The sequence below is a fragment of the Schizosaccharomyces pombe genome, assembly GCF_000002945.2.
Source record: "Schizosaccharomyces pombe strain 972h- genome assembly, chromosome: I".
Classification (NCBI taxonomy): Eukaryota; Fungi; Ascomycota; class Schizosaccharomycetes; order Schizosaccharomycetales; family Schizosaccharomycetaceae; genus Schizosaccharomyces; species Schizosaccharomyces pombe.
In genome coordinates this window covers 5,045,511-5,067,354 of record NC_003424.3, presented here as the reverse complement: position 1 = coordinate 5,067,354, position 21,844 = coordinate 5,045,511, and the positions used below count along the sequence as shown (strand labels likewise).

The following is a 21,844-nucleotide window of genomic DNA, read 5'->3' as shown; positions in this document are numbered from 1 at the left end:
TATTTCAAGATATTGAGCTCATAAGCGCTTCACAAATGAAAGAAACTAGGCAGTACATTTAGAAAATGAATATTACCATAACGAGGTTAGAAGGTTGAAAACGAAATAAAGGTAGGAGGGAACAAGGGGATTCCTGTTCCAGCTCGAGGAAAGAGTTTATATATATATATACATATATATTGGTTTCATATATCATTATTAGCTTTCAAGGTGATAGACAATATTGATCAATTGATTGATATTGTCAAAGTACGATTGTACATATGCCAACAATTCTAAGATACGCTACAATTCATTACGTTGTATATCACTATACGCTTTACGTTGGAATTACCAGCTAAAATCTCTTATTGATAAAATCAAAAGACTATCGGTTTATTTAGAAAACATTGTAGATTCTATGAAAAAGATTTTAAAAGGATCTTAAATTGAACACGAGGAACGAAGTCCAATTAAAGATATCTTATAAGTTAATTTATAGCTTAAGTATATGAATACTTATAATACTTGCTACCTGCAGGAGCTACATATTACAATATAACGAAATACAAGTCAAATTCTCCACAGCCCAAAATATTGTTAACACAGATACTGTCAGCAATACCACACTTATGATACACTACGTTGCGTATCACTACATTTCCTATGTTAAGATATTACTTAAGATCCGTTTACTGATAAATGCGGATAGACTGCCCTTCTATATACATGAATAAACATTGATATCAGCTATCAAGAAGGTTACAAATAGAGCTACCACTGAATCTCGTTCCTCAGTTCAGTTATTAGCTATATCGGTGACCAATACTAATAGACTTTTTATAACAATAAACATACATTGTTAGTTAAATATTGCATACCGCTACATTGTAGATCGCAAGTAAAAACTCACCGGAATTCTAAATATCGTTAAAACAGATATCAAACTGCGTAGCTAACATTACTACGACATTAAATACTCACTATTGTAATGAGTCACTATAATCATTACGATAACAAACCATCGTTTTCAATCACAATATTTTATTATGCTGTTCATTATTTTGTAAACATTAATTTTGTTTGTATTAAAGTAAACCATTAAACAAAAGTAAAAAAAGACAATTAAGTATGATTCATTAAGGATCAAGATGAAGGAGAAATGAATGTAACAAAGACAATGAAGTTGTGAATACAACAAGGAGGAACAGCGAGTTTTCCGATTTCATTAGTTGACGACAACAGTCAATTAGTGAACTGCTATTTTCCGAATAAATAAAACCATTATTTTAATATTCAATACCCAGTGTATGTTATCCAACATCGCAGAATCTTTCAAGCAATGCACTTGCTCATTCAATTCGTCAGGAAATAAATAATGCAATAAAAAGTACATTGTGATATACTCTAAACAAATTTATGATTTGTTTGAGTAAATCACAATCATAAAGGCGCTTCTTTATTGCACATTCTTATAAAGAAAAGAAGCCTCATGTAAAAAGCGCCTTTATCGTACAATTAGTAAAGTTAGCAATATAATTAGGCTTCACTTTCAGGGTTCATTTCACGTAACGAAATAGCTGTGTATTCATTCACGTGCTGTGTGGCATCACGAGCTAATGATGATTAGCAAACAATTTTTAATGAAGATAGTCTCTTTTCATCCTTACCATTGTCTCCTCTTAATCTTTCCATAATGTTTATTTTGCTTGATCCAGGTTCCACTATACTGTTAATATAAATTAATGTTTATTCAATAACAAACCTGTTTCGACAATAAAAACAAGGATGCTCAATATAGCAAAGATAATGTGATCAGCCAAAGAACATTTCAATCCCCATCTCTCGCCAGAAATGTGTCTTAAAGCCACTCGTGGTGATCCAACAAGTATGTTAAATAAAAAGACTTCACTAAAAGCCATAGGTATGTTTCTCCACTTTTCTAAAAAGTGCTTGATTCCTTTTCCGCAAGCCTTGGTTCAAGTTTCATAGAAGTCTAATGAGTTAGTGACTGAAGGTAAGATTACCCATTGTCTCACTTACAAGTCAAGAATATTAAAGCCAAAGTGCAAACAAGACACCAAAATCCAAATAATGTCCATTCCGCTGCACCATAATTTTTAAAGAAAGCGTTCTTATACTTTAGATAACAAATTGCAAGTACATTCAGTACATAGATTGGTGTGAATGATATTAGCAGTTTTATCAAGAAAGGGGAAGAATTATCTGTCGACCTGGAAGGATTGTTTTCTCTATGTGTGTTAGGAGGATTATTTACAAGTGCGTGATCTGTTTAAATTAATATGATTGAAATACTTTAGTAAAGAAAGAGCATGTATCAAATTGTGTGCATTGCATGGCCGACTGTAAACAATGACCAAAGCATGCAATTTGACAAGATGGCAAGTTTCAACTTTCCATTGAGTAATTCCTTTCTTATTATTTACAATTCTTACCTGAATATGGAGGTAATGCGCCCTCTTCCTCCGAATCATATTCTGGGAGTGGTCCTTTTTCCAAATCGATTTCATGATCTGTCTTCAATTCATCTTCTTCATCTAGAGGACTTTTCAAAGAAGTGTAATCATTCTTCATTTCATCAAGATCATTCTTTATTTAATAAAACACATGCGCGAATTAATTGCTGTGATTGCGACAAACGAAACAGCGAAATCAAGAATATTCGCTCTGTAGTCCAATTCCAATCGCTTTAAAGACTTTTTAACAAAATAATAAAATTGTTCAAACAAATTTCCAACTAATTCCTTCAAACAATGGCATAAAAAAAGAAGAACGAAAAAACTGAACGAGGCAGTGAATTACTTCTGACACATTTATTTTGTCACTGCCCTTTTTATTCACCCCAACTTAGCTTTCCTTATGTTTAATTAAGTAATCCATCATGACTCAGTATAAGCGTTTGTATCTGTATGGAATACGCAGTATTGCATTAAGTTGCTACATTCGGCTTCACTATAATAACATTGTTCTAAATCACAATAGCTTATTATGTCGTTCATTATTTGGTAAACATTATAGGAGTGAAAATAAAGTAAGAAATGAATAGCATATTTATAAGCTTGCAACTCAGCTTTGGATATGACTGAGAAGAAGTTCTTATTTTTTTAATAATTGCCTCTTTGCTCTTTTTCTTCTTTATTTGCTTTCATGGATAGCATGAACATTCCCTTCTTGGTTCGTTTGTCCCTTCCATTGTAATTGTCTATTTCTTTACTCAGAGGAGTTTTTTCCCCTACTATTTCTTCCATGAACAAGCAAGATTCATTTTATGCTTCAATAAAAGATTGAGCGATAGCAGTTAGGATCTGCTTCTTCACTTTCCTCATTACCAATCCATATACGCACGTGGGTTTCTTGAATTTTGTAACCGAAAATATTATAACGAGGTTCTTTGGAATAAAATACCAGTAAGTGTTATATGTACATTTTCAACGATTAGTCAGAAAAATGGAATTTTCAAATTAAGCAAAGTGTTTACCCGTCTTCGCAAACACTCAACCTGGCGATTTAGGGAATGCCGTTTTCAGTCCTATTGCCCGTCCAACAACTTGATCGGCCTGTGCTAATTTTTACTACTTCTTCCTTCTTAATTAAGCGCAACTGAGATGCATTCTGCGATTACGAACAGCAGTACAAGCATTCGCCTATCTATTCCGAATTTTTTTTTCATTAGCCGATTTTATCTAGTATGATCTCAACGCTATTATATAGTACTTAAAGTAAAAGACATCAACTTTTTCTTTCACAAAACTTCAATCAAGTAATAATCCGGCTCCAGGTAATTTGGATATTAGAAAAACCTATTCTTGTGTAGAAATTGAAATTCTTGGTTAGCTCTCTTTCTTTCTTTCTTTCCTTTTGAATCTGCTTTAGGTTCACTTTGAGTGTTTGCTTCATACAGACTGCGATTTATGGTATTTACTTGGAATTTGGTCTTGGTGTTGTATTGAAGAAAAAAAAAATTTCGAACTCTTGAGAGCAAGTTTCATCTTACGATTTTTTATCCGACCTGAGGTATGATTATTGAAACAAAAAAATTCTTATAGTTTCTTCTACTGTTTGTCAATTGTTTTTCTCGATCTTTGGTAGCTTTCCTTTCCCCAGTGTGTTGTGGCGATACTTCGAATTTGCTGGCTTACCACAATTCTTTCAATTGCTTTGTCATTGCTAATTAAAATTTGCTAATAAACTTAACACTCAAATTTCCTTCTTTTATTCTGTTGTTATTTTCGTTCTAATTCACTTTCTCATTTTTTATCTTTAAATTTTTAATTTATTTATTGGATTTACTCATACTATCTCACAATGCCCAGTTCTACGACTACTGCTCCTCCTGGGACGCATCCTAATGCTACAGCTTCCACTGTCTTTGCTATTTTGGGCACGGTTTGTTGGTGCGTTCAGCTTATTCCCCAAATTATAAAAAATTACCGGGCCAAATCAACTGAAGGACTCGATACACTTTTCATTCTGTCCTGGGTCGTCGCTTCTATCCCCCTTTCTGTTTACAACCAAGTACAGGAGCTGAATATTGCTTTAAAAGTCCAACCAGAGTTATTCCAAGCACTTGCTTTCACTACTTTTTTCCAATGTTTATATTACGGTTCCAAATGGCCGTTGCGAAAAGCGTTATTTGTTGTTATTTCCTTTATGCTATTTTCAGGAGGTCTGCAAGCGATGCTTATTTTGACAATCAAATTGGGTATTCGCAGACATGTTGAATGGCCTGTCGTATTTATGGGCGTCTTAGCTACTGTCTTGGTGAACATTGGGTTCTTACCTCAATATATCAGTATCTTTAGGGCTCGCGCTGTAACTGGCATTTCCTATCTATTTTTGGCCATTGATTCGTCGGGATCTCTGTTTTCCTTCCTTTCGCTTCCCTTTGATCGTTGGGATGTACTGGCAGCAGTCGATTATGGCCTTCTCTTCATTATAGAAATGGGCGTGTTTGTTCTAGCCTTTATATTTAATGTTTTATTGAAAAACAAAAGCACTCCTACCGACGAAGATGTCACTTTCACTGAAGAGGATGGGGACGAAAAAGATGAAGAATACAGCGACATCTTTAGTATTAAGGGAAAATTTAATACACGACCAAATGCCTGGCAAAATGCGTACGATTCCGACACTAAAAGCGCCATCCAAATCCCCTAGTTTACAAGCTTTAATCTACAAAACTGCTTATTATACTTCCATTAATTTTACCCCCGCTACAATCTAGTTTATGCGAATACGAGATGAAAGTACATGAGAATAATGCAAAGTGTTCGTTATATACCATGCATTTATAAATTATTTTAATGACATTCAAGAAATTCATAAATTAACATTAAAACCAACGCAACTAGTTCGTCGGATTATCGAATCCTTTTGCAATTGAAAGTACTAATAACCTTCTTAGCATAAAAGGACTTACCAATTTAAATATAATGGCATCATAAAGATGTATGTGTCGTACACCGTATAAACATTAGCTTGAAAATTCTAGATGGAAAGAAAAAAGAGAAACTGTTTGAATTATATAAAACTAAATGAAAATAAAAATACTCCATAAACTCATGCACACAAATCGTTAAGCAAATCCCCGAATTAACAGCTTCAGTAACGTTCTGCCCTTTTCTAAAAAATCGTAATGTCTATCCATCCGTCAACGTACATCTGAAGGCTGTAAAAATGGTAAAATCAAAAGAAAGCCCCACCCATTTTTATGCACCAATGCTTGATTTCCTCTTCTTTCTTACTTGTCTAGGGGAGGACACTGTCATTAAAGATGGATTAACTGATTTCTGCTGATTAGGCAAAGAAACGGGATTCGAACCAAACGTGTTCCCGTTGGATGCTTCAATGGGTGACGTTAGATTCGAAATATTTGTAAATTCATCAAAAACGGGATTTGAGTCCGGGAAAACATCCTCATTTGGAGGAATGTTTAATACGCTGTCAAGATCAGATGATACAGGCAAGTTCAAGTTGGTGGGTGAATTAGCAGAAAACCCAGCATCATCAATCTTTCCGTCACCCAGCGGGATACCTAAAATATCCGCCAACGCTTGTATATTCTGATCCTGCTTCGTAATTCCATCTGATAACTTAGAAATTCTTTTTTGATCCATGGCATAGCCTGGGTGGAAGTTTGTAAGTTGATCTTCTGCATTATAGGAACCGTAGGACGGATTCGAATTTGACATATAATCAACTGGTTGAACAGGTTGCAAATTAGTCGATTCCGACAAATTTCCAGAAGGTTGGGAATTTGACACCGATCCTCTGTAAGAGTTATGGTGCTGTTCAGAAGAAGTGTTGTTAACCGGATAAAGTGAATTGGGATAGTCGAAAAGAAGAGGTGACAGGGAATTCATATTCGATCCTTCAATACTATTGGCATCATCTAACATATTGATAATATCACCAGTGTTCACGACTTTAGGATCAGTGGTATCATCTCGATTTAATGAGGGTACATCCGTATTAGGTGATTGATTGGGAGAAATGTATGAGTCAATCGAATTGTTAAAGGAATCGGCAGATTCCTTTTTAAGTCCTGGCTCATTCGTATAGCTTTGAGAAATATAATCCTTCGGTGAATGCGAATCCGAATTAAAAGAAGAAACATAATTTAAAGCTCGTCCATTTTGAACGGATCTGTATTTGCCCTCTCCATCAGGAGTCGTATTGTGTAAAGAGGAGATACTAGCACTACTAGAATTAGCAGTAGTACCTTGAGGTGAAGGCCTTGAATGCGCAGACGGTTCATTCGTAGGTGAAACCGTAGGATATTTAGCTTCTAATAAGAGCCGACGACTTTTGGGCATAACTTTGCTAGGTGGCTTCTGTTTACCATCCAAATATACACTGGCAAGAAAACGAAGGATCTTATCAATCGTCTCTTGATGGCGACGTTGTCTCTCGCGATTTTCCATATTTTCCTGCCAAAGAGCTGCGTTATCGACTTGGATCCTACTGAGTTCGTTCGACAAATTCATCTGCTGGATGCGAATATTCTGTAGCTCAGAGGATATCGTAGACATGTCTAAACTGGTATTTGATTCTTCAACGGGTTGGCTACCGGCCTTTTTTCGCGTTACTAGGCATAGTAATTCAGGTTGGTCACGTTGAAAGTTTGGATTTGCAAACTCGAGAAGCTCGTTGGGACTATCGGATTGTAAAACACCTTGCTGTATATGAGGGACTTTATGAAAGCCGTACACTGTAAAAAGTTAGTAAACCAAAAAAAAAAAAAAATGAATGTAATAAAATGAGATGCGAAGGACAAGAAAAGATAGAAAAGGGCTTGACAAAGACTAATTAGATAAATAATCAATAATTCCGAAGTATTGCAATATTTTTCATATCGTCGAAAAGTGGAACGGAAGAACAATCGAAAGAGATAGTCGTTGTTAAGCTTACTGATCCAAAAGTTTTCCAAAGCCCGATATATCTTCGAATAAATGCAGACAAGTAGGGGGACACATTCATAATAAAAAAAATTAATTGTGTAAAAGCTTGTCTTCGACTTTTTGTTACACCTTCACTTTTTAAAGACACTTACTGTTTAATTGCCGAACAAAACTAGAAAAATTATTGTGCTTGAAATACCGTGGAAGAACCAGCTTAGCAAAATCTTCATGCCCTATAACCAAAAACGAATCACCCCGGTCGCTCCATCGAATTAAGGAATCTGTCGACGAGTCGTTCACCATATTGTACAGTTTATTACTAAACTGTGTGATTTTCCTATTTTGTGAAGAACCTGAGCCCGACATCCCTACGGACATCGAATTTTGTGTCCCATTCATCTCCGGTGAATTTGCGCTGCTGGACTCCATTCCCTGATTCGTTCCGCCATTGCTTGAAATTGTCGATGCAGTCTGAATCATTAAAAATCAATTTATTATGGGTGCCGTTAATTTAACAAAAATATATATGTCCGTTACTGATTTAAAGGAATTCTCAGTACCTTCTTCTCAACCACCAGGGAAGAATATGCAGTTCGTATTTCACAAGGTTCAATCAAGATATTCTTAAATAATGTATACTTTCTCAGTAGCTTTAACAAGCTCTCACCGAAATTTGAAGCGGGTGTCGTTGGTTGATGTCAAGTTATATTTTGCAATAATCCACTACCGAATGATTACAATACACCATATATCATTCACCGGGGTATATCGCTAATTTGTTTAGTGAGGTCATTTAGCCACTCGGTATTTATTTTTGGTGTCGGTTTTGCATGCAACAAAAAATGCAAAAAATTATTAAATCGAATAAATTGTTATGTGTCAATTACAGATTAACTTACTAACGCTACTAATTAAGCGTTTCCGTCGCCGAGACTAATAACTAGATTTCACATGAAGATTTATTGATTGAAAAAATTCGTCTCTTGATAGATTTCGTAAACGATCGGCAGTCAAGTTATTATAGAGTTTTTACTTTTTTAATAAAAACTCACCATCATAACCCGACACATATAGAACTCTCACATTAAAAGTAATAGAAAATATATACAAAAGAAAAAAAAAAAAGGATTAAAGTAGAATTCGAGATAAGTCGAGTAAGGCATCACGTAAGGAGGTACCAATTTGCGAATTAGAAAACAAAACCCCTTCATATAACAACAAATGGTAAATAACGCCATTAAATAACACTAAACGTCACAACTCATACAATTTTATCGTTTTTGGACTGGCGTTCAACAATGTCTTCGCCCAATGCTGCTAATGTATGAATTGATGCTCGTGGAAATGATTGACTATTCGGAAATGCGTTTATGTCTGATGTCGTATGAGATGAATGTGTTGTATGCTCTTGATCCTCGACTGATAACTCGTCTATGCGTTGACTTTTTGCATCTTCAGACACCATTTTCAGTATCTTTGATATTGACGGTGTAATGCAATCACTAGCTCGACGGCGATTTGGAGAATCAATTTCGGTCAATTGGAAAGTAGGGCGTGGCCGAGGACCAGTGGAGGCTCTTCTTGGAGTAAGAGGCATTTTCATTGGATTCATACCTTGGGCCAACGAAAATATTAACGCTTCTTCTTTTTCATCCCAACCAGGCAAGTGCCCTTGGTGAGCAGACTCATCAACGGCGGATATGGAACGACCAACGGCAGACAGGTTCGCTAGAGCCGAAGCTGCATCCTCCTCCTTCCTAGTTGAAATACTGTTACGCTTGGAAGAAGAATGTTGTTCAAGCTTTGGTTCATAGTAATCCTCCTGCTTTATGGTATCCTGGCTAATATCCATAGGCTCGTCCTGTGTCGGCGTTTTCTCATGAACGGATTCTTTGATTTGCAGTAATGTGTTATTCCCTTCATTTTCAGCTGTATCATAAACGTCAACATCATGTTTGAAACCAGACACAGTCTCGCTCTTATCGGTCATATCAATAGACATAGGGTCAGGCTCTTGAGCTCCTTTTTCAATTTCATAAGCACTATTCCCTTCAACCAAAGACTTTATTTTTTCATCCATTTGTTCATCAGCATTGTGATTATTAACATTCTCATTCGCAGATTCAACATTTTCAACAGAGGGCGTATTATCCCAAGTATTCATATTATCAGCAGTGACGGAAGCTTCTTGAAATTGATTATTGATATTCTCTTCCGTTTTATTAATATCCGCAGCTTCAATATCAACCATAAGAGCAGAACCCTTGGACTTTTTCTTTCCACCTCTTTGAGAAGGAAGGAGCTTTTTTCGCCGACGACCCTTAGTTTTTGTTGCAGATGCTACCAAAGCTCGATAGTCAGTTGTCCTTTTTGTCAGATAATAATGTAATACACATTCTTTAGAGTTTTTTCCTGGCACTGCCTCTGCGATTTTACCAAATTTTTTTCCATGTAAAATAAATTGCTGAACGAAAATGGAATGCTGTTCTTCATTCCATATGTCAGGCATACTTTGAAAGTGATAGAATTTAGGACAATCTGTTACTAACCGGCTCTGATCATTAAAGTATTGACTTTTCACTTCTTCTTCTGAAAGTATCATAGGAGGAATAGTAGCAATTCGAGAGGCCTCAGATACATTGCTTGCTTCTTTTTCTTGCTGCTCGAGCTTTGCTAAAATCTCCAAAAACTCTTCTTCGGAACGAACTATATCACCAGCTGTAAAGTTGCTCATCACTTTACGTGTACTTCGTTTGATAAACGGTTCCGATTTTTTAGCATTCTTAGTTTTGTCTATTTCAGTCAATCTGTCAACCCGAGCAATATTTTCCTCCCACCGACCTAACACTTGTTTCCAATGGCTCTGTAAACGCTTTATTTTCTTATTAAGTACATGGCGTCTTTTTCTCATTACGCCGACAATCGTCTGCTTATCACGTTGAAACTTTTCTCTATTGAGATTGTAAAAGCTATAATCCTCAACATTTTTGAAAAGCTGATTTTGGGTCAAGGCATAGATATTTTGAAGGTATTTTTCTTGAAGAGCTTTTGTATCTTGGCTTTCTTGCAAGATGTCAGTGAGCTTTTCAGAATTGGTAGGAGATTGTGTAATAGAAGTATTTGTATCGGAATCCTCGTTGTTCATGTCACCAACGGGCGGTTCAGAAGGAAGAAGTCCCAAAGTGTATCGAGACATGTTTCGTAAAACATCTGGATGTTCTGCCACCTCCGGGGTAGTCAAATCCATCGTTCAAAAATGAACTTGATTAAAAGAAACTGTAAAAAGAATCTTTAATAATCAAACTTCAGGTCCCGCTTAGTATGCCGATATGTGTGGTGGAAAGGTAAACCATTTAGGGTATGCCATCTTTAAATGTCAGAGGAGGCACTACAGCTTATTTCGAAGTGAATATCATAATTTGCATGTTTAATATATCATTTTAAAAATTATTTATTTAACAATGGTTTAGTATAATTTTTCTCTAAACGTTGAATGTACAGGTTTATGCCCAATTATGACTAGTAGCCGACCAGAAAAGCAAGTTCGAGGCAGCATTTCAATTGATAGATACTTCTTAATACACAAGACCAACTAGTTACAAAAAACTCTGGTTAAACTAAGATGTTTTAACTACACTTTCCAAGGAATCCCCTTCATTTCCAAAATACAAACAATAAAATTAACCGCTAAACCTAATAACTCAAAAAAATATTGAAATGGTCCTTATTTTTGAGATACTATTTCCCAATTCTCCAGCCATTTAGAGAACCAAGGAGTAAAGGAATCTTCTTGAGCCGAAGAGATACAAATTTTGCAAAGGTTTCTAGCAGAACGATGAAAATTATCAAGTTCATTTTCAAAATTTTCATCGTCCTCTTGTATTTGTGCCACAATGTCATCTATTGAATCAGAAGTCTGCTTGGCAGCATTAAAAAGTTCACCCAAAAAAGTGTTAGGGTATTCATTTTTTATTCTTCTCTTCTTTATAGAAAGAAATAAAATTTTGCAAGCATTAAGCTTTTGTAGTAACGAATTGGCGAGTTGAATCTGTTCTTCTGACCGAAAAACCTCTTCCGAATGTGCTTCTTTTGAGTCATCTTCACTTTCACTACCAAAATCATCCCAATTTGAATCGTCTCCCTCCTTATAATCTTCTAAGTCACTACGAGCATCTTCAAGCATTGAGACAAAATTATCCCATTCTTCAAGCATATAACCAACTATTCCTTCCGACCCCAATTTTTCTATTTTTTCACAAGACTCCCACAAAATTCCAGTATCTATTAATCTACCTCTTGTCTTCCAATCTTCTGATATATACCCTAACGGTTTAGGAGATACGCTTCGTAACAGTGCTTCAATTCCAAATAAGACGCGTTCGGCATACATTTTGAGTCGATTTTGAATAATTTCTCCATACTTTTCTGCATTGAATACTTGAACAGCTGCAATTAAAGGAGTAATCGTTGTAGCCATATCATTAGCATATTTTTCAAGTGCATCTCTAGTGATGGGCGGTTTTGCAGCTACAGAAAGTTTTGTAGTATATTGATGAATTAAAGTGGCAACATCTTTAAGCATAGAAAGAGGGCTTTCAACTAATTCGGAAGGTAATTCAATGGGCTTCATATCATCCAGACATTTTCGAGCAGTGACTACAATCTTTAAAACATTATTCAAGGATTTCACTATTTCATCTACAAATTAGCTAAAATTGATGATAAAATCAATCGTACCTTCCTCTGCTTGATTCTTTACCATAGTGTCAGACATTAAGAAAGTATATTGGCAAAAAGCAACTTGCTCACTCTACCTAAGCTTTAAGTGGATACTCTGTAAGATTATATATTTTAGTCAATGAAAATCTAACTCCTTTCTTGTATACACATACTAAATTCTGTGTAAGATTATATTTTTTTTTTTCAACTCAGGAGCAAGAGTTTTAAGAAATCAAACAAGTAGTTTTTCAAAATACTAATTTATTAACTATTAATGGCTAAACAAAGGTTTTTTTTAAAAATTCTCTAAGTAATAAAACGTACGAGCTTAACAGTAAAAAAAATAAGAAAAAGTTAAAACGATCTATGGCAAATGATAGGTTCTGTAATAAACAATCCTTCAGGAAGCAATTTTTTACAATGATAAATGAGTAACTAACTTTAACAACGCACTGATAAACCATGCACTTGTGTTTCTCTACAACGCTAACTTCGCAGTTCTTCCTTCCCACCACTACCCACCACATTTACCTTCCACAGTGTTGCAGTCGAAATTGCAAAAATGACTGCTACTAAGGAAGAATCTCAAAAATTGCTTACATCTTTACGCTCTCAACGGGATAATAAGGTTGGCTAAATCATTCAAGACTTTCTTTTTCAAAAATTGTGCTAATTGTGTAGGTTTGCTTTGATTGCGGTGCCAAGAATCCAACATGGAGCTCAACAACGTTTGGTATATATCTTTGTCTAGATTGCAGTGCTGCTCATAGAAATATGGGTGTTCACATATCGTTCGTAAGGTAAGGAGTGTTTGTTATACTTGTTAATATGTTGGGAACAATTTGCTTACTAGATTTCTTAGATCCACAGTCCTTGATTCTTGGACATATGCGCAACTTCGTGTAATGCGGGTCGGTGGCAATGAAAACGCCCGTAATTACTTTAAGCGTCATGGTGGGGTTTCACTTCTGAATTCCAAGGATTGTCGTTTGAAATATTCTTCCAAAACTGCAAAACAATATCTTGAAAAACTAAAGTCTCTTGCGGTAGAAGACGAGGCTAATTATCCCGATATATTGGATATGGATTTCCTTTCCAACACTCATGAAGGCAGTTCTGCTGCTGACACTACTAATGAAGATGATGACTTTTTTTCTGCTTGGGATAAAGCATCTGTGAAGAAATCGGACGATAATCTTGATGACAAAACTGACTTAGCTTCTACTAGTTCATCGGTAGTTGTTGAAAGCGGCGAGAAAGATGAGCCTGTCGTCGTCACTGAAGAGAAGACTATGGTTTCTCCCCCTTCTCGTCCAGATTCTACTTCCACTACCAAATCAAAAACTTCTTCTATTTCTTCTGCTCGTGCCCGGCCTATCCGTGCTTCCTCACGCCCTACTGCTAGTAAATTGGGTGCTAGTAGACCTCAGAAGCTCGGTATCAAAAAGGCGAATGCCGATATTGACTTCGATGAGTTCGAAAAAGCTGTATTGTCTTCCGAATCTGCGCCAACCAAAAAACCTGCTGCTGTTGCGTCTAAGGAAAGCACCGTTGATACATTGGTAGATAATGGAGTCGAGGAAGTCAAGGAGTCCACTTCGACCACTGTGCAAGGAAAGCCGGTAAAACCTGTTTTGAAATCTGCTGCATCCGCAAAGTCAACTAAGTCTGACGACTCAAACCTCAATGCAAACTTTGCACGTTTGGGATTCGGCCAGTTTGCTGCTGCATCCAATGCGCGTGCTAAGGCCGCTGCAAAGGCACGAGAACTGAAGAAAAATGAGGTTAATGCACCGACATACGCACGAGATCACTTTGCTTCTCAGAAGTCTATTTCATCTGATCAATATTTTGGTCGTGGATCGTTTGATCCCGAGGCAGCTGCCGAAGCTCAAGAACGTTTATCTTCTTTCCGAGATGCCACAGCTATTTCTTCCAAGTCCTATTTTGGTGAGGAAGAAGATGAAAACGAGGAGGGTGAATCGTCTCATCGTCCAGATAGCGCATACCTTCGTGATATAGCTGAAACTGCTACTGAAGACATTGAAGCTATTAAAGTAGCTATTCACCAAGGCGCAGAAAAACTTTCAGATTTTATTCAAAAAGTTGGTGCTCGATACAATTTTTAATTCATCCGTCCAACTTTAGCTCAAGTAGCAAGAACCTGTCTATCTGTGCCAGTATCTGTTCCCCATCTTCTCAAATTTACTTCGACGACCAAAACTAATTAGTTCAAATTGAGTTATGCCTATTCTAACCAGTTCAATATTCCGCTACTAGTATCTTACCCTTATTGATCTGACCTTGTAACAAATGCGGTTTCTTCTCGTCAATTTCTCGTGGAACCATTTTTTTTAATATTGATAGAAATTATCTAAAACTATCACATCAACTTGTATAAAGGAAAGGTTTTGAATGCATTAAACAGCCATTGCGAACAGCTACTAGATTCTCTGAATTAAAAACTACATTTTTCACTGGCATGTAGCTTATCTGGATGCTGAATACCCACTTTCTTTTTCAGCTTTGCTTCAAGGTTTCGCTGTAAGCGGAAAGTGATTTATAGGTCTCTAGGAACTGTCCTTTTCTTGAATTTTAGATAGATTAATTGATGTAGCATTCTTTTTCGTTGCAGTGATAGTAAAGCTTTGTATTGTCAATTAACAGTCCTGTTTTAGTATTATTAAAACTACATAATTAATATTGAGCTCTACTGAGAATTTATTTAGTAATATTTGGAATTGTAACAAAAATTCAATTTTTGCAACTGGCATGTTTACATTTTGAGATGATGACCTACCCTCCCCTTTTAGTGGATACTTGGCCTACGCTACTTTCCCCATTCATACTACGGTGAAGGCTAAGTGAACGAAAAATCGCATTTTTTAAGCCTTACATGGCATATATTATTTAATTTTAATTAGCATCAACATCGACTTAATATATGACGATGTTTATGCAGCTTCAAGGTTAAACATGCCATCTTCGAATTCGGGAAATGTATGACTTTTGATCGTTGTGTTAGCTGCGTAATTAACGCTATTTCTAGGAGTTACTTTTAAGATTCTTTGAGTCTGCCCATTTCACGAGTCAACTTTGTGTTGCATATCTTTCACGCTATCCTAACAATATTGGCATTCATCACTTTCTTTGCGAAAAACTAGCAACGTATGTCTACCGTATCATTTCTTTGTTTTTTATGTCTAACACATATTAGATTTCCTTATGAAGAGATAGAATTTTTTATTCCTCAATTAATGTACGTTTATTTCGATAAATAAAGAAAAATTTTTGGGGGGAAGGAAAGTACCAAAAAGTCGAGCTCATAAGTCAGTGAAAGCCGAGTATATGACTCATATGCCTATTTCATAATTTAATGACTCTCTTACCTTTTGATTTTCTTTCCTTCAAACGTTTATTCCGTTGTGTTCGTGCATCTCTAATATCATACTGTAGTCATCTCGTCCTTAACAAAGATTCTGAAAGCGTTGCTTTAGAAGAATTTATCATTTCTCAATGTGAACAAAATACACAATGCGCACTCATTACATTTTGGTATTTGCAAGCCCATATGGTGGATCTAGGTTTACAGCCGCATTCTTCTTGTTTTAAAATATGTAAACGACTTTACAATCGTATTCAGATTTTGGTTTTCATGTCATCATCATCGTTAATACAGTCCCAACAAAAAATCTCCGAAAATGTAACCCCTGCCCTAATCCTTTCAGGCATCATGCTAGGTGGTGTTTGTGTGCCTGAACTACTAAAAAAAGCTGGCCCCATTGCAATTGCTCAAGGCCGTAAAGCCCCTAGGCAAGATCCAGATGAATCAGATGTTGATGTTTTACGCCGTCTTTCCACCGAACCTCGATATTCTCTGGACGTATTACGTTCGTCTTTGAACAACTCTATTGTCGAGCAACATTCCGAAGTATCCCTTAGACTAAAAGCTCCAGAACTAACCCGCACCCATTCATATCAATCATCAGCTACATTATCTATTGACGAACAGCGTCGTGTTCTACGCTCTAATTATTTTCAACAAGAAATTCAATTTCTTTTTGCTTTACAAGATATATCTATCCGTCTCATCATTGTACCTAGACAAGCTCGCCTTTCTTCATTACGCGCCGAACTTGCTCTTTTAAATAACAACCTTCCAGCCGATGTGAACATACCGCTTTTACGATCATATCATAAAGAAGTGAGTCATAAAATCGTTCGCATTGATCCTAAAGAGGCTACCATACTCAATTCTGCCGAACGAGTACCTTATCTTATTATGGTTGAGGTCCTATCTGGTGAACTCAGCTTCGAGCCACAATCGAAGAAAAATAAGGCTAAGGTGCAAAAGATTGTCTCTCATAAAAACCAAAGAAAAAGGTGGTTTGACCTCACAGATGTCGATCCTTATACGAACCTTCAAGACAGTACCGACAATGATATTTCAGAGTCGGAAAGTGAGGGAGGGGATTTAAGTATGTCTCCTCTGATAAAAGGGTTGGTACCGGACACTCTTTCTTTGAGTAAGTCATTCTCTTCGTTTGGTAATGTATCTTTGCAGGTACCGTCCTCTCATAGAGATACCGATGTCGTCCTGTTATCTGGGCGCCACTCTGATTCTGATGGAAATGGCGCCTTAAAAAGAAGTAAAATCTATGCTTCAGAAATAACAGCGAGAATGCGAGCTGCGGCAACTATGCTAAGTCAGCTTGATGCTGAAGGTAGCAGACGTCCCAAAGCTGAGACTGAACGAATAAAAAATAGCATTATTCTTGACATGCAAAGACTCGAAGAAGAGCGCCTTAATGAACCATCCATTTATCCTGTTTCAGTCGACATATCATGCGCAGAAGATCTGCGATTTGGCAAAGAAACTCAAAAGGCAGAACGGAAAGGTGATAGAGATGATCCCAGTGCCGCTACATTCCAAGAAGATTGGTATGCCAAGAAGGAAAGGATAAGAAAGTCTTCTCCTTATGGTCATTATCCCAATTGGGATTTGGTCAGTGTGATTGTTAAAACGGGTGCGGATCTCCGGCAAGAGACATTTGCCTGTCAACTTATATACGCGTTTCAGCGTGTTTGGCTAGAGTGTAAAGAAAAGGTTTGGGTTCGAAGGATGAAAATTTTAGTGACCGGCGACAATAGTGGCTTAATAGAAACGATTACAAATGCCATTAGTGTTCACTCTATTAAAAAGAATTTGACGAAACAGCTTCGGGAAGCTGAACTAGCCCAAGGAAAAATTGCTGGTAAAAATGTTGTTACATTGAAGGATTATTTTATAAAGCAGTTTGGTGATCCCAACAGCAGCCGGTATCGACAGGCACAGACAAATTTCCTTCAATCATTAGTGGCATATAGCATTATATCATACTTACTACAGTTAAAGGATAGACATAATGGTAACGTTCTTATTGATAGTGAAGGTCATATTATACATATTGATTTTGGCTTTTTACTTACGAATACACCGGGGAATGTTGGCTTTGAAAGCGCTCCATTTAAGCTTACGGCGGATTATTTAGAAATCCTTGACGACCGGTTTGATGAATATCGTTCCTTGATGAAAGCTGCGTTTAAATCTGTTCGAAAAAACGCTGATCAGATCATTTTGCTTGTTGAAGTTATGCAAAATAATTCCACAATGCCTTGCTTTCGTGCTGGTGAAAACACAAGTGCACAACTTTTGCAACGTTTTCAACTACAGCTTGGTGACAAAGAATGTGATGACTTTGTGGATTTGTTGATTCAAAAGGCAAATTGTAGTGTTTGGACGAGACTTTATGATCTGTTTCAAAATATTACGAACGGAATTTACTAGTAAGTGGCTATTCGTTTTCTCTTTTCATTTTTTTCGAATACAGCTACGGAGCTTCCACACTTGAACCATACTGCTGGTTGGCTTTTTTAACTTTCAATATTGTATTAAAATCACCACATTCACCATGGTTCGTAAATTTGGTAATTTTTTTGTTAGCTAGATTAGCTATATTAATGCATTAAAAATATTTTATGTGATCTATATGATTTATCATACCCACTAGAAACCCTTGCAATTATAATATACTATTAAAGCATACTGTCTAAATTAACTGCATTTCTAAGTTAGCAAACAATTTGGCGTAGTTAAATCCGGGTTAAAGAATCCTTTCGCACTTCCGTATATTGACATACCAAATTTTAAAGTAAGATTAGGTACTGCAACCCACTTCAATTTACCCTTTACCATCAAATTGAAAAATTAGGCGCAAACAGTAATTGTATATTAGAACTTGGAATTTTTTTCTTTTCATTTATAATTTTGTGTTATAATCCTTTGTTCCTTCTTCTACTAGGGGTTGTTTCTTTGCACAATATTGTAGTTGACATTGGTTAATGGGGTATCTTCATATTGATTACAGTATTCGTGATATAACAAAGAAATTTGGTAGGAAAATTTTAGTGTTGATTAATAGTTTTTCTTATCAGGATTATATCCAACTGAGGTGAATTATTACTTGAGACTTTACATCATTAAATTTTATGCAGGTATTAAGTCGTGATTATATCAGTCAAACAAGTACCTTTTGAATTCATTTTCATACCTCTTCTTGCTTGAAAGAAAGAAAATCCCTTTTTGCATCTACAAGCAATTAATCCAACAGTGACATTTTGTGTTCGTATTTTCTTTTACAATAATCGTACATAAATTGGTTTTTTGAGTGATTATAAAATGATGAATAAGTGGGCAAAAAATTGGTTCGGGCTGTCTAAAAAATCGGTTTCCACCAATTCTGCTAAAGGGTCACTTCCCCGAAGTCCTTTGGCAAGCATCCAAACCAATCAACCAGTTGAGGAAGGTGAAGGTGGTTCACTTCCTTCAGTTTCAAATTTAGGTCCTTCCTCGATAGACCATCCCATGGAAGAATTCGCCAGTGACCAGTCTACGGTTGGTAACAGAAATAGTAATGATATATTACCTGAAGTTGACCATGAACCTTCAGGCTATTTGAAACTTCAAATAGGTTCATTAGTTTTGGGAGGACCTCATACTGATGCAGCATTAGCCATGGAATGCTCAAGACTTAATCAGTTGTTTGTTGTTGTTCAATTTGGTACGACGGAGTTTGTTTCACCTCCATTGAAATGGGAATCACCTGGCCGTGATATAGGCACATCTAGTCGGGATTCTGCTAATGTGAGTAGGAGTTCATCTATGATGAGCTCTCATCCCATTCCTACTCCTGCAATTCAACGTACGTCTTCAATTCCAAATCCCTTAACTCCATCTTATGTTGTATTTGATGTTGCTAAACCGGTCCCCATCGATGTTAATATTTATGACCATGGTAATAATAATGAATTTGTTGGGAGAACTTACATTCACCCGTCTTATAATTATGGTCAATTTGAACAGTTTTGCAACAGCGTTGAAGTTTCTCCCGCATACAACCGTATGGTTGATCTTCGTCTTTCTCTCAATACTGTTTTCCAGCCTCTCAGTCAACACTCCTACGGCCCTGATGACTTCGTTCCGTTGAAATTAATTGGAAAAGGTACATTTGGTCAAGTCTATCTTGTTCGTAAAAAAGACACCGAGCGCGTATACGCAATGAAAGTACTTTCCAAAAAAGTAATAGTCCGTCGCAAAGAAGTTGCACACACTGTTGGGGAAAGAGACATTCTCGTCCAAACTTCTGCAGCTGATTCGCCCTTCATCGTTGCTTTACGTTTCTCTTTTCAGACCCCCAAAGATTTATATTTGGTGACAGATTATATGGCTGGAGGCGAATTATTTTGGCACCTTCAAAAATCGGTACGATTTCCAGAAGAAAGGGCAAAATTCTATATTGCCGAATTGTTGCTTGCTTTGCAAGCGTTGCATAAACGAGGAATTGTATATCGGGATTTGAAACCTGAAAACATTCTTTTGGACGTTCAAGGACATATTGCCTTATGTGATTTCGGTTTGTCAAAGGCCAATCTTTCAGTGGGGACTACTACACGTACGTTTTGCGGTACCACGGATTATCTAGCTCCTGAGGTTATTTTAGACGAAGCAGGGTATGATATGATGGTTGACTTCTGGTCTTTAGGGGTACTTTTGTACGAGATGACATGTGGCTGGAGCCCTTTCTACGCTGATAACACACAACAACTTTACAAGAATATCGTGTTTGGTAAAGTCCGTTTTCCTAGAGGGTTGCTATCTGTAGAAGCCAGAGATTTGATTAAGCTATTATTGAATCGTAATCCAAAGCATAGGCTTGGTGCACATGGGGATGTTGAAGAGGTAATGAAGCATCCATTTTTTGATGGAATTGATTGGAAGAAACTCGCTGCGAAAGAAATTAGTCCACCATTTAAACCAATAGTGGAAGGTGAAATAGATGTTTCTAATTTTGATGTCGAGTTTACAAATAAAGCAATCGATAGAGACTTTAGTAGCACAGATGAAATGTCGACCTCTGCACCTTTATCATCAACTGTCCAAAATGGGTTTAAGGGTTTTACCTATATTGACGCAAGTGCTATGGATGAAGCATTCGGATACCACAACTCAAATGATTCTGCTTCTAGTATTTCCAGTCAAGATGATTATTCTAAGGACAATTCCGATATGGACTTAAATCGTGCGAACGATGAGGTATTTATGGGACAAATAGATCCATAATACGTTTGGTCTCCACGAATGTATCACTGCATTGAGAATCTTATGCCCATATTTTTTCTAGGCTGGATCCCTGAACCCGAGAGTATCTTTTTGTACACGCTTTCAATCGTTGTACTATTTTCTTATTTACTAGTTGTCCAGCAAAATTTCAACATGTATTTTGAAGGACAGGTAAATAATGTTTTAATTTAATCAGCGCTTAATCATTGAAGCGTATCGTTTTAATTTTTTTTTATTTCCCTTCTAAGAATGATTTTTTAGGATTGTTATTAAGATGCCTGTTTATGTGGAAGCAGGTTCGGGTGAAGTTCATTTTTTTTCGGTGCATATTAAGGGAATACTTAATGATCAAAGGATCTATTATTTCTATATTTTAATCTACGTTCACCAGGCTTTTTTGGTGTAATGTTGGGCTTGTATGGCGTTGAATCAACTAATTTTGGAACAAATTGTGCTTAGTTTTTTTGGTTCCGAACTATGACTTAATTGTGTACAGTGGTAATTACACAATTCCAAAATTCGTTGAATTGGCTGACATTAGTAGTAAGGTATTTTGCTTTACTAAGTAATTGTCATCTTGCTTAAGGCTATTCTATCTCCAATTGTAATGTCTTCGATTTTGTTCCTCTCCTTATTTTTTTTTTATTTTTCTCTTTTGCTGGATAGACGTTTATTCAGTTAGGTTGAAGTTCAGTTTTACGAATGTATAATGGTGTATGTTAGAATCTAGTTAAAGACATATTCTTTTAAACGCAAAGGAATTTAAAAAAAAGAAAAGACAAAGTACAATAGCAGTATTATTGATGCCCTCCTTGAGGGTCGTTTTGTAATAGATCTTCAGATGAAGATGTATTTGGATACTGTCGTATACGATAATTTGTTTTAGATATAACGATAATGACATAAAAATTTTTTAACTATGGTTTTGGAAACCAGTTTATCGATTTTTATTTTACTTGTGATTCTCTTCATTCATTTGTCTTGTGGGTCTTTGCCACAAATATTCGATATAATGTTTATAAAAACTAAATATGTAAAAAAATAACCTGTACATTCATTTTATTAA

At 36.3% G+C, this 21,844-nt stretch overlaps 7 protein-coding genes, 19 long non-coding RNA genes and 1 pseudogene across 27 annotated transcripts, besides 1 other annotated feature; 12 read left to right on the top strand and 15 right to left on the bottom strand.

The window, feature by feature from the left end:
- The first annotated feature begins 592 nt into the window (after positions 1–592).
- Positions 593–940: an LONG TERMINAL REPEAT.
- Positions 941–1,093: 153 nt separating this feature from the next.
- SPOM_SPNCRNA.4284 lies at positions 1,094–1,385 on the top strand. The gene has a single exon (NR_193645.1). It is a non-coding gene; the product is annotated as a non-coding RNA (long non-coding RNA).
- Positions 1,386–1,518: 133 nt separating this feature from the next.
- On the bottom strand, positions 1,519–2,574 carry wtf1 (annotated as a pseudogene). The gene is made up of 5 exons: positions 2,436–2,574; positions 2,023–2,268; positions 1,745–1,975; positions 1,650–1,703; positions 1,519–1,595 (listed from the first exon to the last, which is right to left on the bottom strand). Coding segments are annotated over exons 1-5 (747 nt in total).
- SPOM_SPNCRNA.4283 lies at positions 1,574–1,824 on the top strand. Its single transcript, NR_193644.1, has one exon. It is a non-coding gene; the product is annotated as a non-coding RNA (long non-coding RNA).
- SPOM_SPNCRNA.4282 lies at positions 2,004–2,702 on the top strand. The gene has a single exon (NR_193643.1). It is a non-coding gene; the product is annotated as a non-coding RNA (long non-coding RNA).
- Positions 2,703–3,744: 1,042 nt separating this feature from the next.
- On the top strand, positions 3,745–5,633 carry SPOM_SPAC2E12.03C (vacuolar basic amino acid transmembrane transporter). Its single transcript, NM_001020276.3, has one exon. The coding sequence runs from the start codon at positions 4,306–4,308 to the stop codon at positions 5,155–5,157; it is 852 nt and encodes a 283-aa protein (NP_594847.1). The 5' UTR covers positions 3,745–4,305; the 3' UTR covers positions 5,158–5,633.
- SPOM_SPNCRNA.4281 lies at positions 4,271–5,241 on the bottom strand. Its single transcript, NR_193642.1, has one exon. It is a non-coding gene; the product is annotated as a non-coding RNA (long non-coding RNA).
- On the bottom strand, positions 5,299–8,100 carry hsf1 (DNA-binding transcription factor Hsf1). Its single transcript, NM_001020275.3, has 2 exons — positions 7,553–8,100; positions 5,299–7,210 (listed from the first exon to the last, which is right to left on the bottom strand). The coding sequence occupies exons 1-2, from the start codon at positions 7,878–7,880 to the stop codon at positions 5,709–5,711; spliced, it is 1,830 nt and encodes a 609-aa protein (NP_594846.1). The 5' UTR covers positions 7,881–8,100; the 3' UTR covers positions 5,299–5,708.
- SPOM_SPNCRNA.4280 lies at positions 5,716–7,396 on the top strand. The gene has a single exon (NR_193641.1). It is a non-coding gene; the product is annotated as a non-coding RNA (long non-coding RNA).
- Positions 7,542–7,863, top strand: SPOM_SPNCRNA.4279. The gene has a single exon (NR_193640.1). It is a non-coding gene; the product is annotated as a non-coding RNA (long non-coding RNA).
- Positions 8,101–8,279: 179 nt separating the features above from the next.
- On the top strand, positions 8,280–10,823 carry SPOM_SPNCRNA.4278. The gene has a single exon (NR_193639.1). It is a non-coding gene; the product is annotated as a non-coding RNA (long non-coding RNA).
- On the bottom strand, positions 8,302–10,734 carry snt1 (Set3 complex SANT/Myb domain subunit Snt1). The gene has a single exon (NM_001020274.3). It carries the CDS (start codon positions 10,645–10,647, stop codon positions 8,662–8,664), a length of 1,986 nt encoding a protein of 661 aa, NP_594845.2. The 5' UTR covers positions 10,648–10,734; the 3' UTR covers positions 8,302–8,661.
- A 67-nt stretch (positions 10,824–10,890) lies between the features above and the next one.
- On the top strand, positions 10,891–11,116 carry SPOM_SPNCRNA.4277. Its single transcript, NR_193638.1, has one exon. It is a non-coding gene; the product is annotated as a non-coding RNA (long non-coding RNA).
- SPOM_SPAC22E12.18 (uncharacterized protein) lies at positions 11,011–12,191 on the bottom strand. The gene is made up of 2 exons (NM_001020273.3): positions 12,138–12,191; positions 11,011–12,098 (listed from the first exon to the last, which is right to left on the bottom strand). Exons 1-2 carry the CDS (start codon positions 12,172–12,174, stop codon positions 11,125–11,127), a joined length of 1,011 nt encoding a protein of 336 aa, NP_594844.1. The 5' UTR covers positions 12,175–12,191; the 3' UTR covers positions 11,011–11,124.
- SPOM_SPNCRNA.4276 lies at positions 11,246–12,235 on the top strand. The gene has a single exon (NR_193637.1). It is a non-coding gene; the product is annotated as a non-coding RNA (long non-coding RNA).
- A 198-nt stretch (positions 12,236–12,433) lies between these two features.
- SPOM_SPNCRNA.4275 lies at positions 12,434–13,114 on the bottom strand. The gene has a single exon (NR_193636.1). It is a non-coding gene; the product is annotated as a non-coding RNA (long non-coding RNA).
- Positions 12,630–14,833, top strand: glo3 (ARF GTPase-activating protein). The gene is made up of 3 exons (NM_001020272.3): positions 12,630–12,747; positions 12,801–12,919; positions 12,982–14,833. The coding sequence occupies exons 1-3, from the start codon at positions 12,682–12,684 to the stop codon at positions 14,246–14,248; spliced, it is 1,452 nt and encodes a 483-aa protein (NP_594843.2). The 5' UTR covers positions 12,630–12,681; the 3' UTR covers positions 14,249–14,833.
- SPOM_SPNCRNA.4274 lies at positions 13,136–13,582 on the bottom strand. The gene has a single exon (NR_193635.1). It is a non-coding gene; the product is annotated as a non-coding RNA (long non-coding RNA).
- SPOM_SPNCRNA.4273 lies at positions 14,004–14,406 on the bottom strand. The gene has a single exon (NR_193634.1). It is a non-coding gene; the product is annotated as a non-coding RNA (long non-coding RNA).
- A 113-nt stretch (positions 14,834–14,946) lies between the features above and the next one.
- Positions 14,947–18,200, top strand: pik1 (Golgi-specific 1-phosphatidylinositol 4-kinase, type III-beta Pik1). The gene is made up of 4 exons (NM_001020271.3): positions 14,947–15,119; positions 15,169–15,287; positions 15,337–15,378; positions 15,576–18,200. Exons 1-4 carry the CDS (start codon positions 15,096–15,098, stop codon positions 17,944–17,946), a joined length of 2,556 nt encoding a protein of 851 aa, NP_594842.1. The 5' UTR covers positions 14,947–15,095; the 3' UTR covers positions 17,947–18,200.
- On the bottom strand, positions 15,104–15,331 carry SPOM_SPNCRNA.4272. Its single transcript, NR_193633.1, has one exon. It is a non-coding gene; the product is annotated as a non-coding RNA (long non-coding RNA).
- SPOM_SPNCRNA.4271 lies at positions 15,530–15,815 on the bottom strand. The gene has a single exon (NR_193632.1). It is a non-coding gene; the product is annotated as a non-coding RNA (long non-coding RNA).
- Positions 16,101–17,362, bottom strand: SPOM_SPNCRNA.4270. The gene has a single exon (NR_193631.1). It is a non-coding gene; the product is annotated as a non-coding RNA (long non-coding RNA).
- Positions 17,467–18,101, bottom strand: SPOM_SPNCRNA.4269. The gene has a single exon (NR_193630.1). It is a non-coding gene; the product is annotated as a non-coding RNA (long non-coding RNA).
- A 142-nt stretch (positions 18,201–18,342) lies between the features above and the next one.
- On the top strand, positions 18,343–21,739 carry sck2 (serine/threonine protein kinase S6K family Sck2). Its single transcript, NM_001020269.3, has one exon. The coding sequence runs from the start codon at positions 18,838–18,840 to the stop codon at positions 20,776–20,778; it is 1,941 nt and encodes a 646-aa protein (NP_594840.1). The 5' UTR covers positions 18,343–18,837; the 3' UTR covers positions 20,779–21,739.
- On the bottom strand, positions 18,715–19,877 carry SPOM_SPNCRNA.4268. Its single transcript, NR_193629.1, has one exon. It is a non-coding gene; the product is annotated as a non-coding RNA (long non-coding RNA).
- Positions 20,046–20,301, bottom strand: SPOM_SPNCRNA.4267. The gene has a single exon (NR_193628.1). It is a non-coding gene; the product is annotated as a non-coding RNA (long non-coding RNA).
- SPOM_SPNCRNA.4266 lies at positions 21,044–21,561 on the bottom strand. Its single transcript, NR_193627.1, has one exon. It is a non-coding gene; the product is annotated as a non-coding RNA (long non-coding RNA).
- Positions 21,740–21,844: the final 105 nt, after the last annotated feature.

Excerpts from the sequence above, each read along its gene's own strand:
- snt1 (NM_001020274.3), bottom strand. The coding sequence starts at position 10,647 with ATGGATTTGACTACCCCGGAGGTGGCAGAACATCCAGATGTTTTACGA.
- SPOM_SPAC2E12.03C (NM_001020276.3), top strand. The coding sequence starts at position 4,306 with ATGCCCAGTTCTACGACTACTGCTCCTCCTGGGACGCATCCTAATGCT.
- sck2 (NM_001020269.3), top strand. The coding sequence starts at position 18,838 with ATGATGAATAAGTGGGCAAAAAATTGGTTCGGGCTGTCTAAAAAATCG.
- pik1 (NM_001020271.3), top strand. The coding sequence starts at position 15,096 with ATGCCATCTTCGAATTCGGGAAAT. Across the intron at positions 15,120-15,168 it reads CATCTTCGAATTCGGGAAAT|GAGTTACTTTTAAGATTCTT; the intron begins GTATGACTTTTG and ends CGCTATTTCTAG. Across the intron at positions 15,379-15,575 it reads TTTTTTATTCCTCAATTAAT|TCATCTCGTCCTTAACAAAG; the intron begins GTACGTTTATTT and ends ATCATACTGTAG.
- SPOM_SPAC22E12.18 (NM_001020273.3), bottom strand. The coding sequence starts at position 12,174 with ATGTCTGACACTATGGTAAAGAATCAAGCAGAGGAAG. Across the intron at positions 12,099-12,137 it reads AAAGAATCAAGCAGAGGAAG|ATGAAATAGTGAAATCCTTG; the intron begins GTACGATTGATT and ends GCTAATTTGTAG.
- glo3 (NM_001020272.3), top strand. The coding sequence starts at position 12,682 with ATGACTGCTACTAAGGAAGAATCTCAAAAATTGCTTACATCTTTACGC. Across the intron at positions 12,748-12,800 it reads GCTCTCAACGGGATAATAAG|GTTTGCTTTGATTGCGGTGC; the intron begins GTTGGCTAAATC and ends CTAATTGTGTAG. Across the intron at positions 12,920-12,981 it reads GTTCACATATCGTTCGTAAG|ATCCACAGTCCTTGATTCTT; the intron begins GTAAGGAGTGTT and ends TAGATTTCTTAG.
- hsf1 (NM_001020275.3), bottom strand. The coding sequence starts at position 7,880 with ATGATTCAGACTGCATCGACAATTTCAAGCAATGGCGGAACGAATCAG. Across the intron at positions 7,211-7,552 it reads TTTTGTTCGGCAATTAAACA|TGTACGGCTTTCATAAAGTC; the intron begins GTAAGTGTCTTT and ends AACTTTTTACAG.